Source organism: Camelus dromedarius, chromosome 26, assembly GCF_036321535.1.
Source record: "Camelus dromedarius isolate mCamDro1 chromosome 26, mCamDro1.pat, whole genome shotgun sequence".
NCBI classification, from domain to species: Eukaryota; Metazoa; Chordata; class Mammalia; order Artiodactyla; family Camelidae; genus Camelus; species Camelus dromedarius.
In genome coordinates, this window is record NC_087461.1 from 19,871,867 (window position 1) to 19,887,041 (window position 15,175).

Sequence of the window (15,175 nt, forward strand, 5' to 3'; positions counted from 1 at the left end):
CAAAAAGAAAACAGTAGCTCTGTTACAAAAATGGGCAAACAGTGACTTGACAGTTCAGGAATAATACACATAAATAGCCAATAAGCATATAAAAAGGTTTAACCTGAGTAATCAAATACAAACTGAATTAGGTAGTATTTATCCCAATAAAGACATGTGCAATCTGGTACCGGCATTCCACACTGTATTGCAGCCCTTGCATTGGATTCAGTAATTAATGGGATTGATAAGCTAGAAACTGAGATTTATTCCTTGACTTAGCTCTTCTAAGGATAAACTATTTCTTCCTAACATCAAATGCAGGAATTTGAATTTTCCTTTCCTCTTTCACCGATTAGAATAATTCTCCAACTAGTATTTCTCACTTTACTGTCAGTGATTCAACTAAAAAAATCTTTTCTCAGTTTGCGCATCGTAGACTCCTTAAATCTGTGTGGTGAGCGTGGTAGGTAGCTCTGAGACTGATGTAGACTGATGTCTGTCACCAGTGGCCAAGACAAGACACACTTCAGCCTTGTGTGGAACGGTGAAAAATTAAAATCAACTTCTGTGCACATCAGTTTCAGAAGTAGTGAATGAATCATGCTATGTTCGTTGTATAGATTAGTGTGTAGCTACTAAAAAGAAAGAGGTTGATGTATGCATACCAACATGGGAGGGTCGCCAATGCTCAGCAACAAAAGTTCAAAGTAATGGATCCAGGCGAGTACCATTTATGTACTTAAAAGGAACAGTTGACACCAGGGTGTGGGTGTATGCAGATACATGAGCTTATGTGTCATATGAAACATATAGAGCACAGAAAAGGGCAGAGCAGGGCCATCCCAGAGAACTCTCTGTGGTGATATAAATGTCCTGTATCTGCACCGTCTGGCGCAGCCAGCAATAGCCCCATATGGCTGTTGAGCATTTGCAGTGTGGCTAGTGTGGAGCTGAATTTTACATTTTATTTAACTTCAATTACTTTAATTTTAAATAGCCATATATGGCTAGTAGCTATCAGATTTTAGACAGTGCAGATCTAAATGCTTGTGTACCTAACTTAATAGTGTTATATTGAGTGAAAGTGTGAGGTTGTGTGCCTGCCAACAGGAGACTTGACTTTATATAATTTTGCAATAAGGATATACTTATATAATACTTCTATAATTTTTTAAACCAGTTTAAACAGTTTTTGGGAAAGGGAGGGCATAGCTCAGGGGTAGAGAGCATGCTTAGAGTGCACAAGGTCCTGGGTTCAATCCCCAGTACCTCCATTAAAATAAGTAAATATATATATGTATGTATATATTACTTCCCCACCCCACCCTCAATTTTTTTTAATCAGATTGTGAAGCACTAACTTTTTTTAAAATTAGGGAATTTTGAGTCTCTTCTGAAAATAGTGAGTCACTAGCTAGTTGGATGGGGAAGCATGAGGACAAACTCAATCAGAAAGAAAAGTTGAAATGAGTTTCTGTGACCACTGAGCCTGAATTGGCCCCTCTCCTCTGAAACACTTTCACAGGACAGCCTCCCTCTCCCTCCACACTCCCCTTCCCTCTCCCCCTTCACTCAGCTCTGGAAACTGTCTTGGGGGACACTTGCTCATAGGAAGGCTTGTCCATCCCTTAGACTGTAGAGACCAAATTTATGAAGAGCATTGAAAATATTCTGAATCCCTCTCGTGGGCTGGGGTGGGTTTGACCACTGGTGCCAAACTAGAAAAGGGGGTTAACAATTTCAGGGACTTCATGAAGCTTAGGGTAGTGTGGTACAGTTTTGGAGAAGGGACAGAATTTTCCATTTACAGATGATTTGCCAGTAGGGTGAATTTTAATCGGTAATGGAGTGTTTTTAAAGATTTTGATTCTATAAATGCTGTATTAAAAAATGTTTTTGAAGTAAAGCAAATGATCCTCTGTATTAATTGGGTGAATTATATTCTCTAGGGTTTTGAGCAGTCAGATTTACTTTGCACACCAGAGATCTGCTAAGCACAGTATTATATATTCTCAACTCCTGCAGTTTATCTATTGAGCATGTCCAAAGCTTGAATAATAATGTGCACTCCCAGCTTCTCAAAGAGGCCAAAGGGATATCTGACAGGCCTATCAAATGGGACAAGTCTTACTACTCCTTTACTGGATTCAAGGACCCTAACGAAGACCTTGAGCAAGTCTGGAGAACGGAAACAACCCTAACGTATGTAAGAGTTTTTATTTAACTAAACTTACTGCGGTCATGTTTAAAGTCTAATTTTCCAGGAAAAGTAATGGTATTAAGTATAGCTAATCCAGTAACCATTACAAAAAAGATATTTCATGTTTCTTACTTTAGGTTGCTGGAATACTTCTAATTGTATTTGATTTTTTGGCCTTTTGAACTTTTGATACCAAACACATGCAGGAGGTGGTTTTGTTCAAGTTTTAAAAATTCTACTCCCCAAGTTACCCCTGGTAAAGGGTCTAAGGACCCAGAACTCAGCCTGAGCCAACTGGCACAGTAATGAAAACAGGTGGAAACTGAAGAGCCAGTTCACCAGGGTAAGTGGGGTCCCACCAGGTTCCTGTCCAAGCTGAGTATTTATGGTTTCCTTATTTGTATGTAGTTCATCCTGTAAAACTCCTCAGTCTCTAATCAAAGTAGACTCTTTTCCATTATATTATATTACATTATACTAGAGAGTGAGTTTTTTTGTTTGTTTTTTTAGAGGGGGAGGTTAATTAGGTTTTTATTTTATTTTATTTTATTTTATTATTTATTTTAATGGAGGTTCTGGGGATTGAACCCAGGACCTCGTGCATGCTAAGCACACACTCTATCACTGAGCTACACCCTCCCCCTTAGAGAGTGAGCTTTTAAGAGTAGGACACATGTTTTAGTCATCTCTCTTTCTGCTAATCTGCGTCATAGATTCGTAAAACCCATCCAGCATTTTGATTACACTGAATTAAAGGACTTTTGAGTAAGTGTGGATGCAAAGTGCTGGAGGCAGAGGATGGAGAACTGAGGTTTCAAATGGAAATGTGAAGTAGCTTAATATAGATGGTAGGGGTAGAAGGGACCTAGCAATGATGTAGAGGGCCGTTTTTAAAAAATAATACCTCTGTTGATTTCATTAGTGTTTACTAAAAAACATCTGTTTTTAGCAAGAGTTGCTTTGTCTTAAGGAAAATTTCGGTGTAGAGATGAGTTGTGTTACTATGAATTCTTGATTTCCTCCAGAGGTGTACTTTGTTTTAAATTCAAGTTCTCATGTTGACAGTTAACCAGGACAAGCTCATTTGGATTTGTCCACCCTTAAAGAGGATAGCAACATGAATTAAATAGACCACAGCTTTAGAAATTGAAATCAGTGGAAATTTAACTTTCTAATGTACTGACCATCATTATCCAAGTCCACTTGTCAGTAGCTATCTTGTCAGACATTGAAACAAACCCATTATTAGCCAGATAGAACCTTTCTTTTCTTAGCTTTGCCAGATAAAACTAACAGTGGTGGAGCATTACATGTTTTAGCCTTGTTTAAAACAGAAATCTTGCATTCACTTTAAAACTGTGATTTCAAATTAATACAGAATTTTCCTCAGTGAAACAGACAGCATTCAGAGTTGCTTACAGAAGAGCTGGGATGGGGTTGTGGCTGGTTCTTGGTATAATGCTATGTCCATATCTTTTACTTCCCTGCATTTTTCTTGGGCTGGAGAGGATTGAGAGTTGACTGGTATCACCTTCAATCTTCCTCCTCAATATCTGTCTTCTAAAATCTACCAGTTAGAGATTTCTGTTTGTTTAGTTTTTAATTCTTACACTAGAGGCCCTTGGGTTTGATTTCTTGAGCGTTGCTATTGTCTTAGTGACTTTCCTGAACCAGATCATCACACCACGTGGAGTTTGAGTTTAGCTTATGAGTATAATTTTAGAGCAGACAGTCCAGGCTGAGTAGGATGGGAGAGGGTAGCCTGCAGTGAAAAGGGCAGGAGTAATGCATCCTGCTCTTTGGGCACGTTGAGTAAATTGTCACGAAGATAAAATGCTGCAGAAAAATCTATGTTGCCTTTACCAGCGTGCCTTCGAGTGCCGATGCCCAGTAATGAGAGTTGCACAAATTTGGGAGATTTCATCTCTTATCTCCATAGCCTCACCTGGTTTCCCTGTTCCAATGTGTTCACATAGGCCCAGAGCCCCTTCCAGCGAGTCTGGACATTTTCCCAAATGTGGACCTTGCCCAGTTTGAAGGACCCCCTGATGAGGTTGGTCCAGCACTTTGTTTCATGTTAAGTTCCTCCCAGTAAGGATTCCAGGAATGTATGTTATCAAAGCCAGAATGGTACCTGTATTGGTTTCTTGTTTTAACTATTAATTTTTTTAATTTTTAATTATTTTGCAAATAATTATAAAATTGTTGAACTATATGAGAGCTTCCAAATCATATGAATGGAGTGACTGCCCCCTCATCGGATTGAGGGTACCTGTAACTCGGCCAGAACCTGTTCACCATCGTGGGCATTCTGGTCAGTTTGTCTTTATTTTCACTTGTATTGTTTAACTCATCTTTATTCTATTTGCAGTTTATAGAATAGGCCTCACAAGGAGCACATACTAAATTAAATGATGATGATTCTGCAAATTTACATCAAACTGATCTTCACCTGATTTACAAATTGCATTCACCTGAGCAAAATTTATTATTGAAAGCATACTAAGATATTTCTAATATCTCAGAACGTAATGTTAAAAAATATAGCAGTATTGTTTAGTGTGAACGGTAAAGTAATTTTGCTTTTGTTTCTGCAGAGAAGTGCAGGCTGAACTTCTCGCACCATTTTGAGATAAAACACAGAAATTGTGAAAGTAAATCAGTTTTTTTTTTTAAAGATACAACATAGAAGAATTATCAGGTCATAAAAAGCTCCATTTAATCTATTTTCTCACTGTACCTGGTAATTACATTTCAGTCTACATCTTAGTATGTGTAATTTTGAATTTCCCAGCAAATTGTGCTGTATCTTACTGCAGAATCACTTTATACTGTATAAAAAGGATAAAATGAAACATTTAATGCTTAAAGTGTTTTTTTAATTATATGCTAGTCTAAAAAATTTACCAGTCTAAAAAAAAAGTAGGAAATGCTACTCTGTGTTGTGACTTTTAGTATTTCCATATTTTGCATATTTTCTGATTATCAAATAATATAACAAAAATGTATTTTAATGGTAGAATTTGTGTCTGGAAGGAGCCAACAGGATCCGTATGTATCTAAACAAAATTACCCCATGTGTAGTGTCTGTCCCACTGAGAACAGGGTGTCATGGGACTAGAAAAACCATTGAAACGCTATTCTGCCAGCTTCTGCCATGTCAGTAAATGTCAGGCTCCCATTTTTTCCACTTGAAGTTTATTCAGGTAGTTTTACTTCACTCTCAGTATCTAAGTTCTGAATCAGCCCTAATGTCCAGGAAATACCACGATGGACGACTGCAGCATTGGGATGACTTCTCTACAACACTGGGGAAGTTTATGATCGTGCGTTAACTCCTGTCATGCATTTATTCACGCTTCCTCTTGTTCATAGGCCAAGTCAGTGTCCTTCAAAACTGCACGTCATAACTTTAATGTCTGTAGTCTCCTTTAATCTGGAATGGTTCCTCGGTGTTTTCTTGTCTTTTATCACTGTTGTGTTATTTTGTAGAATGTCCCTCAGTTTGAGTTTTTTGAGTTTATCTGATAATTTCTTCATAATTAGAGCCAGATTATGCATACTTGGCAGGTATACCCCCAAAGTGACGTGTGTTGTTTTCCGTGGATAATGTCGGAGGCATATGATGTTGATTGAGCCTATTACTAGTGATACTAACTTGAACCATATGATTAAGGTGGTTCTCCCAGTTTTTTCCACTGTCTTTCCTTTCAGTTAGTTTCTTTTGAGGAGCTACATAGGGCTATGATAAAGTATGTATCCTTTTATTTGCCACATTTTTACCCCTTACCTCTAGTATTCATTGATGATTCTTGCCCGAATCTCATACTGTGACAATGGCTCCAAATGATAATTCTCTAATCTTGTCATCCCTTCCAGCGGGCTCCTCTGTCCCCATCATCCTCTGAGGGCTCTCTCACTTTCTGGTTCACCAAGGTATTCCAGGCCCATCTGGACTGTCCCTGCCATCCAGCGTTGGATGGAGCCATTTTTCCGAGAGGCCCTGGTTCTTTCTAGTAGGAATGATTTTTAGAAACCAGGATCCGGGTACTCCCTGTGCACGATGGCTGCTGACTTCCCAGGGATCAGCTGGAAAACATGTCTTTATCTTTGTAGCTAGGTTTAATATCTGCATAGACACATAGAGAATTAAATACCATGTTCTGAACTTTCATTTTTATCTCATTTTGTTAGAAACAAAACACAAAAATTGTTAAACTAGGCCACTTAAATTTTATACACGAAATGTAAAAATTCCAAAACTCAGGTCATGAATATATAATCATAAGATTATATTCAGTCTATATTTTAAAACATTTGGTCCACAAACCACACACAGTATGGCCATTTGGTAATACATTTGTCAACAAATCATCCTTTTTCTTACATGATTTAAAGTAAATTGATTAACATGTATTACTTAATAAATGAGGAAAGGTTGAAAAATTATGATAGCTATTAGTAGTCAGTGATATAAAGTAAGATATTTTTACTTATTTTCTTATTTCTCACACATGCAGAAATGACAAAATCTTCACCAATATTCTTAAAGAGGGGGTGGGAAGAATTATTAATGACTACACACAGTTAATGAATCAAAAACATGTTCCTTAAAGGAACACCTTTAAGCTGGTGAGGAAAGGATAAATTAGGAGTTTGGGATTAGCAGAAACAAACTATTACATATAAAATAAATAGCAAGGTTGTACTGTATAGCACAGGGAACAATATTCAATATCCTGTAACAAACCAGAATGGAAAAGAATATTTATATATATATATATATATATCTCAGATATATATATATCTGAATCACCTGGCTGTACACCAGACACTAGCACAACAGTGTAAATCAACTATACTTAATTAAAAAAAAAAAGTGAAACACCTTTACCTGGAGGATAAGTTCCCAATTCCTTACCCCAGTGTGCAAGACCTTTTACGATCACAGACACAGAGGCCTCTCCGGTCTCATCTCATGCCCCCTTCTGTCTAAACATCACGTGATCTGGGCACGTTGGTTCATCTTACAGTTCCCTGTGCACCAGCATGGTTGGTGTTCCCTTCCCTCTCACCAATCTGCCTGAAAAAATCTGATCCATCTCTCGGGTTCCAGGTCCCATATCACCTGCTCTGTAGAACCTTCCAAGCAGAATTAATTCTTCCTCTATTCTCATAGAAGCTTATATATTCTGTTCCAGCTGCTTATCTCTCTGTTCCTTACTGGAGGTATCTTCCTCATATACTCAGTACAACACGCTTTTAGGCTTTCAGGAGAAAGATTTGGTACATACAGATGTTTTGGTTGGTTCTGTGAGTCTTGATAATTTTTTAAATGTTGTAGATCATAACATCTAAAACCTTTACGATGACTATTAAAAGGAACCTTTACAAGGTGTGTTTGGCACACACTTCTGAGATGGACGTGAGCCCTTCTGCAGTGTTACTTGTTAACAGCCAACTGCCCCGACAGTATCCCACAGGACATGTCAGATGTCCCGGGATGGGCACCGCATGACATGTGCATGTTCCCTCTGTAGACTTTTTCCTTTGTGCTGAGCCACTTATATGGTTGATGGGGAGCAAATAAAGGAGGGGGGGAGGTGATTGTAGACTGAAGTGGCTGAGATGAGCCGAGAGCTGGGCATTCAGTAGGGTGCAGAGGAGCAGAGGGGTGAACAGACCCACCCGAGGGGGGCAGGTGGTTGGAGACTTGGAGATGGGTCAGATCTGAGCTGTGGAAAGATGGGATAGAGAGCTGAGGGAGAAAGCAGGGAGAGCTTGGGGCACTAACAGCCAAGATTAAAATAAAGGAAGAAACTGGATCTACCCAGTTAGAATCCACAAAGTAATCTTCATGAGTTCCTTCATCAGGAAACATTGCCTTTTAAATGTCGCCTGCACCATGAGATGCTTCTCCGGATTGACTTTGTCTTGGCCCGGCTGTACTGGAACAGCATCTGCAACGTTTGCTCCAGTAGGAGGAGGGCGGCTGCCCTGTGTGTGCGTGACTGAAGTAGTGACCATCTCGTGTGGCCTGTTGACAGTTGCAGTAACCATAAGTGAGGTTTGAAGCATCTCTAATGATTTTAAAAATCATCCCACCTCTGGAAATCTAGTGACAGGTTTGGCATAGTTAAAATCTGATTTTTTTGATAGAGGACATTGTCATAACCAGAATGTGATTTAACAGCTGCTAGCAGTTCTTTAAGAGACCTATTTTAGAAGTAGGTATTTACACGAACAGACTTGGTAAGAGTACTTATATTTCAGTAAAATGTTTAACTGGAAACTCAGTTTACATGGGGGCTGCTTTAAGGTGCTGAGCACGTCTTGGAGTAGTAGAAATGTTCCAGTTATAGTTACTACTGTAAACAGTGTGTCTGTTTTCCTTTCTAGGTCCTGGTTAGATAACAACGGGGAAAGTGCTGTTAAAAAGTTGAAGAACAGTTTGCCGCTTAGAAAAGAACTAGATCATTTAAAAGATGAACTGTCCCATCAGCTGCAGCTCTCAGACATCAGGTAATGAAGAAGAGAAAACCTAATTTAGAGAGTAAAATAAGCATGTGGGTAAAGGTTTCTAACAGTTAAATATTTGCATCCTTAATTATTCTGATAACTAAATATTCTTCAGTTACTTTTTATGAAAACAGTCAAATGTTTATTTAAGAAAACTGTTAGGAATTTCTTGTTTAAAATAGTGAAGTAAGGTTCTGATACTGACATTTTTTAGCATAATAATTGTGGCTTTTTACATAATAAGTTTGTAAGAAAATATGCTTTTCCATATACACATAATGTATAAAAAAATAATTATTTCCCCATCATGTAAGATTGGTATTCAAGTTTAAAAAGAGAAAGGGAGAGAAAAAATGTTGTATTCTTTGGTTCTGTGTTACATAGCATGACTTTTTTTCTTATTTTTAATTGAGGTATAATTGACATAACAATTCAGGTGTATTACATAATAATTCATTGCTTATATACACTGCAAAATGATTACAGTAAGTCTAGTTAATATCTGTCACCATACATAGTTACAAAAATTTTTTTTCTTGTGATGAGAACTTTTAAGATCTACTCTTTCAGACATTTTCAAAAATGTAATACCGTATTATTATTTATAGTCACCATATAACATGACTTTTTAAGTAAGTTTTTATAAACTTAGAAATCACACATGCTGGTTTATTATAAAAATAGTTTTAACAGCTGTTATGACCCTAAGGAAGGGGAAAGGAGGGGTCATGTGATTGTCATGCCCACTCCCCACCCCCAAGAGCCTTGAGATACTGTCATCTGGTCTAAGTGCTTAAATTTCTATTACTGTTCGCAGTAGCCTGTTTTGTTGTTTTCAACCCTTATTATCAAGACTTTTTCTTATATTGAACCAAATGACTATTTGGGCACCATGACTGCACCTTTCTCCTGTGCTTGCAAAATACGGATAGTACTCATATGTTCTGTTCTTGTATATGCAAATCATAGTTGTCTAAGCTAATTCAGACTTCACAGGAAAGCATTTACACTGGGGACGTGTAGAGTGTTTGTAGCCGCTTTCTTACCATCGCATCACTAGTTTTAGGCCAAGCTTTGGTTACAGGGGCTCTTCCACGATCTACTAACATAGCATTTTCTAACTGAAAACCAAATAAGATCCTTTTTAAGGATTTATAAAGTAAACAAATTAATATGCATGAAAATAACTTTTTATAAATAAATTTTAAAAGATCTGTCAAAGCAGACTGGGGTTAGGAAAATGAAAGGGTTTCTTAAACATAAACAGAAATAAACATTGTTTTACAATACAATGGAGAAATTCCACAGCTTAAATTCTTACCCTGGTAAATATCAGTAGCTATAATCCACATAAACAAAAGCTCTTCGGGGCTCTCAGTTTTTAAGAGTGCAGAGGGATTCTGAGACCAAAACGTTTGAGGACTGAGGACATGAGAGTTCTCCACTTACTGGGAAATTAACCAAGTCTCCAGCAAAAGGAAGCATTGTGACTGATGACATTGGGGGTTAAAGGGAAAATATTAAAAGCCGTTTTCACTTTATTAGAAATGACATTCTTCAGAATTGCTGTTAGGACGAAGAAGGAACCTAAGTTTTTTTGAGAGTTTGTTTGAGTGCCTTACTCCTTACATTTGTTTCACCCTTGGATTTGCACTGTCTGTGCTGTAGGTAATGTCCCCACTTTGCACATATGACAGAGAAACCGTAGGAAGACTAGAAGCAGTTTGTTCAAGGCCACAGAACTAGTAAATCACAGGATTACAATTCAAACGTGGGGTTTTCTGATACCACTGAATGCCCTTTACATGTACACAGCAGGACCTCTGTGACGTCATTTGAGCACCAAATTCCATCTGGTCACTGAGATTTATTGTTCATCTGTGAAGTAAAGAGATTACATGATGTCATACACTTGATCTTAGCCAAAAGGCTGAGAAGTGATACATGATGTCATAAAAATCACTTTCCCTCGAATATGATAAAAGGGCTCTGGTAAACTATCTGAAATTCCTAATTGGAACTTAAATCTAAGACAGAATCATCATCATCAAACAATGTGGAGAAGAAAAAGATTGTTTTCCAAGTTTTTCCCATTTCAGCCTCTTATTTTAAAAGAGAAACATCGTGTGTTTGCTAGTTCTACTAAATTTTTGGATAGCTGAATACAGTAGTAATATTTTTACCCTCTAGTAAACAAGTCATTTTCCATTTGGTTGTTTCTTGAGAAGTGAGTTCATTTGGAAACGGCTCACTGAGTGAGTGAGTATGCCAACTTGAGAAAGAACCTCTTCAGCTTTCATGGGGATCGGGCAGCTGGGGCTGAACACAAGCCTCCCCCTGCAGGGACACGGTCTCATGTGCTGTGTGCTCTGTTGGACCAGGTGGCAGAGGAGCTGGGGCATCACACATCACTGTAGCCAGCTGCACAGTCTAGGCCGCCTAGCCCAGCAGAACTTGGAAACACTGAAAAATGCAAAAGGTAAATGATTTCCATTTTCTCTTTTTTTTCCCCTTCAATTTTTATGAAGTATAGTCAGTTTACAATCTCGTGTCAATTTCTGGTGCACAATACTTCAGTCACATAGGAACATACAGATATTTATTTCCATATTCTTTTTCACCATAAGTTACTACATGATACTGAATATAGTTCCTTGTGCTACACAGCATGAACCTGTTTATCTATTTTACATTTATTAGTATCTGCAAATCTTGAACTCCCAATTTATCCCTTCCCACTCCCTTCCTCCCCTGGTAACCATAAGTTTGTTTTCTGTGTCTGTGAGTCTGTTTCTGTTTTGTAGATAAGTTCATTTGTCTCTTTCTCTCTCTTTTTTTTTAGATTCCACATGTAAGTGATACTGTATGGTATTTTTCTTTCTCTTTCTGGCTTAATTCACTGAGAATGACATTTTCGAGGGACATACATGTTGCTGCAAATGGCATTTTATTATTTTTTATGGCTGAGTAGTCTTCCATTGTATAATATACCACATCTTCTTTATCCAGTCATCTGTTGATGGACATTTAGGTTGTTTCTATGTCTTCACTTTTTTTTTAATGGAGGGACTGGGGATTGAACCCAGGACCTCATGCATGCTAAGCATGTGCTCTACCAGTGAGCTCTACTCTCCCCTCCATTTGCTTTTAAAATACATCTCCCTTAACTGCTATACACATCTGTCAATTTTAAAGGAAGACTAAGTGTTAGAAGTCTGTATAGATGTGACTTTATCACAGCTGAATTTTTAAATCTGTTACTCTGCCTTTAAGCTTATACCAAATTTAATCCTGAATTTGTATACTAAATTTCAGTATTTGCACAGTGCTAAAAGAATGAAGCCTGTCTGGACAGTGACCAGAGGGTTTGTGCTTTATTATCAGGATGTACAGTAATATTCACAGACTGGTCCGGGGTGAGTGCAGTGGGCCATGTGATGCTAGGAACCGTGGATGTCCATCATCACTGGGCAAAGGTAAGAAAAAGCTCTGAAAGCAAAAAAAAAAATCTCTGATTTGTCATCAACAGACTTGTGTTTCAAACTAATATGTGCTAATATGTCAGTGAGCTGAAAAAAATTTGTAATCATAGTTTCAACTGTTTGCAGATCAGATGTTTAATTTTACATAGTTAGAATTCTTAGAGGACTAATTTTTTTAAGTCCATTTTTATTTGGAAATTTAATAGTCTTTTCTGAAGGGCAACTTTTTAAGGCCTGCATTCTGTTGTTTTGTTCTGAACAGATTTACTGTGGTATAATTGACAGTAAGCTGCGCAGATTTAATATGTATAATTTGATGAGATGTGACGTATGTAAATATCTGTGAAACAATTACCCTTATCAAGATCGTAAGCACACCTGTCACCCTTTGTGAACCTTCTCCTCTGTCCCGCATCCCCTCCCCAGGCAGCCACCGGTCCCCTCTGTGTCCCTGTAGGTGAGTTTACATCTCTAGAGTTTGATGTAAGTAGAATCAAAGCGCAGGTTGGGGGACGATCTGATTTGTTTCACTCAGCTTAATTATTTGGAGATTCACCGATGCTATTCCACGTATGAAGAATTTATTCCTTGTTGTTTCCATGTAGTATACTATCATGGATGTACCACAGTCTGTCCATTCACTTATTGATGCATGTGGGGTTATGTCCATTTTTGGCCCCTAGAAATAAAGCTGCTGTGAACACTTATCTGCAAATGTTTATGTGGACATGTATTTCCTTTTCTCTTGGGTAAATACCTAAAAGTGGAATAGCCAGATACGTTTTAAGAACTGCCAACACTCGCTATGGTTATCTTTTTCACTTTAGCTACTCTAATAGATGTGTGATATTACCTCATTGTGAGTTCAATTTGCATTTCTCTAATGGTGAATGATGGTGGGCATATTTTCATGTGCTTATTTGCCATTCATGTATCTTTGATTAAATGTCATTCAAATAAAATATTTGTTTAAAAAAATACTTGCAAACCACATACCTGACAGTCTTATCTAAGTATATAAAGAATTATATATCAAAATAAAGAACTCTCCAAACTCAACAATTAAAAAAAATGCAGTTAGAAAATGGACAAAAGACATGAACAGACATGTCACAGAAGAGCACATACAGATGACAGAGGCACATGAAAAGCTGTAGAGAAATGCAAATTGAAACTGCAGTGAGATATCATTGTACATCTGTCAGGAGGTCTGAAATGAAAAATAATGACATCCCCAAATGCAGGCCAGGATGCAGAAAACTGGATCTCACTCATCCATTGCTGTTGAGAATGTAAAATGTCACAAGCTCTCTGGAAGAGTCTGGCAGTTTCTTATAACCACTGGCTTACCACGTGGTTCCGCAGCTACCCTCTTGGGCGTTTCCACTAGAGAAGTGAAAAATTATGTTCACATAGAAACTGTACACTAATGTTCATGGTGGCCAAAAACTAGGGGGGAAAACCCTAATATCCTTCAGTGTTTGAAGGTGGTACAAACTGGCACCTCCTGCAGCAGCCCACCACTCAGCGATGAGGAGGAATGAACTGCCAGTACAGCAGCAGCCCGGGTGGATGTGCTGAGTGAAAGAAGCCAGTCTCCCAAGACTGCATGCTGTACGAGTCCATTTATGTAACACTCTTCAAGTAATATAATTGGGGGAGGGGGGAGTGGTTGCCAGGGGTCGGGGAGAGGGGGAGCAGAGGTGTCCGTGGCTGTGGAAGTGTAGCAGGAGGGGTCCTTGTGATGGAACCGTTCTGCTTCTTGCCTGCGGTCTGTCATGTGACTGCACACGTGATAAAACTGCATACACTTAAATACACAAGTGCAAGTAAGATGATGAAATCTGAATGAGGTTAGTAGATTGTAGCCACATCCATTTCCTGACTGTGACAGTATATAGTTTTGCAGGATGTCACCAATGGGGAAACTGGATGAAAGCTCTATGGCTGTACACTTCTCTCAAAAAGTTTTTACAATGTAGTTACCATTTACACATGAATAACCAAGAATATAAACTTTCAGCTCTCGACCTGCCCCCCTTCCCTCCTGATTTCAGAGTGCCTCTGGCTACAGGTCTTGCTTCCCTGCCTCCAAGCCTTTCCCTCCTCAGAACTCTTCCTGCTTCAGAAGTTCCAGTGATAGCTTGATGGGCTAATTGCTTTGTGGCTCCAGGCCTGGAACTGGGCAGCTCAGACACTTCCTAGGATTCGAGACATGTGAGGTTTCTGAACAACAACCACTGTTTTTCTCTATTCTGCATTTCAAAGTCCCAAGAAATAAGTTAGGCAGTATTTGACTTGCTGAAAATTACACAAAGTGAATTTTCTCTTCCAGTTTCTCTCTGGACTCCAGTTTTTAAAGTGAGGATTCATGTGTGCCTGGGACAGTTCTGGTTACCTGTTGTCTGAGTGCATTCACTGTACCCCCATTCATTCACAAAAGGCTTATTAGATGAACAATTGTATGGTCACCTGAGGTTGAGAAACCTCAAATCCAGTTCTGTTATAGCTTAATCTATTTTCTCATCTGTCGATGGGCCTAGCAGCTCCTGTTCGGGTGTTGACAGTGGATGAAGGAATAGGGCAAAGTGTTCTGGACCAGCTACAAAGAATCACTCTAGACACTCAGGTGACTTGTTGTTATTCTTATCATTCTTATTACACCTGCTGACCTGTAACAGATGTGCTTGACTTAGGCACTAGTGAAAACTTTACATTAGGACCATAATTTTCTACATCTAATTACATACACTTATGAATTTATGTAATTTTTTGAGATGCCTTCTCTTTTACTGAAGATTTTAAATCATCTTTAGCTCTCTCTCACTGGTTTCTCCCCCAAACTCTGCACCCCCAACCCCTCTGCATCTCTCCTTGAAAAGCAGTGGGTGGAGGAGCGGAGCAGGGTATAGCTCAAGTGGTAGAGTGCATGCTTAGCATGCATGAGGTCTTGGGTTCAAACCCCAGTACTTCCTCTAAAAATAAGTAAGTA

General features: G+C 38.5%; 1 protein-coding gene across 1 annotated transcript in view; it reads left to right on the forward strand.

The window, feature by feature from the left end:
• LOC105091681 (T-cell activation inhibitor, mitochondrial-like) overlaps positions 1 to 15,175 on the forward strand; it is a 33,866-nt gene that overhangs the window by 7,676 nt on the left and 11,015 nt on the right. The window contains 5 exon segments of the mRNA XM_064479343.1: positions 1,932 to 2,184; positions 8,582 to 8,704; positions 11,083 to 11,180; positions 12,086 to 12,177; positions 12,610 to 12,640. Of these exon segments, the coding sequence (XP_064335413.1) occupies positions 1,932 to 2,184; positions 8,582 to 8,704; positions 11,083 to 11,180; positions 12,086 to 12,177; positions 12,610 to 12,640 (597 nt within the window).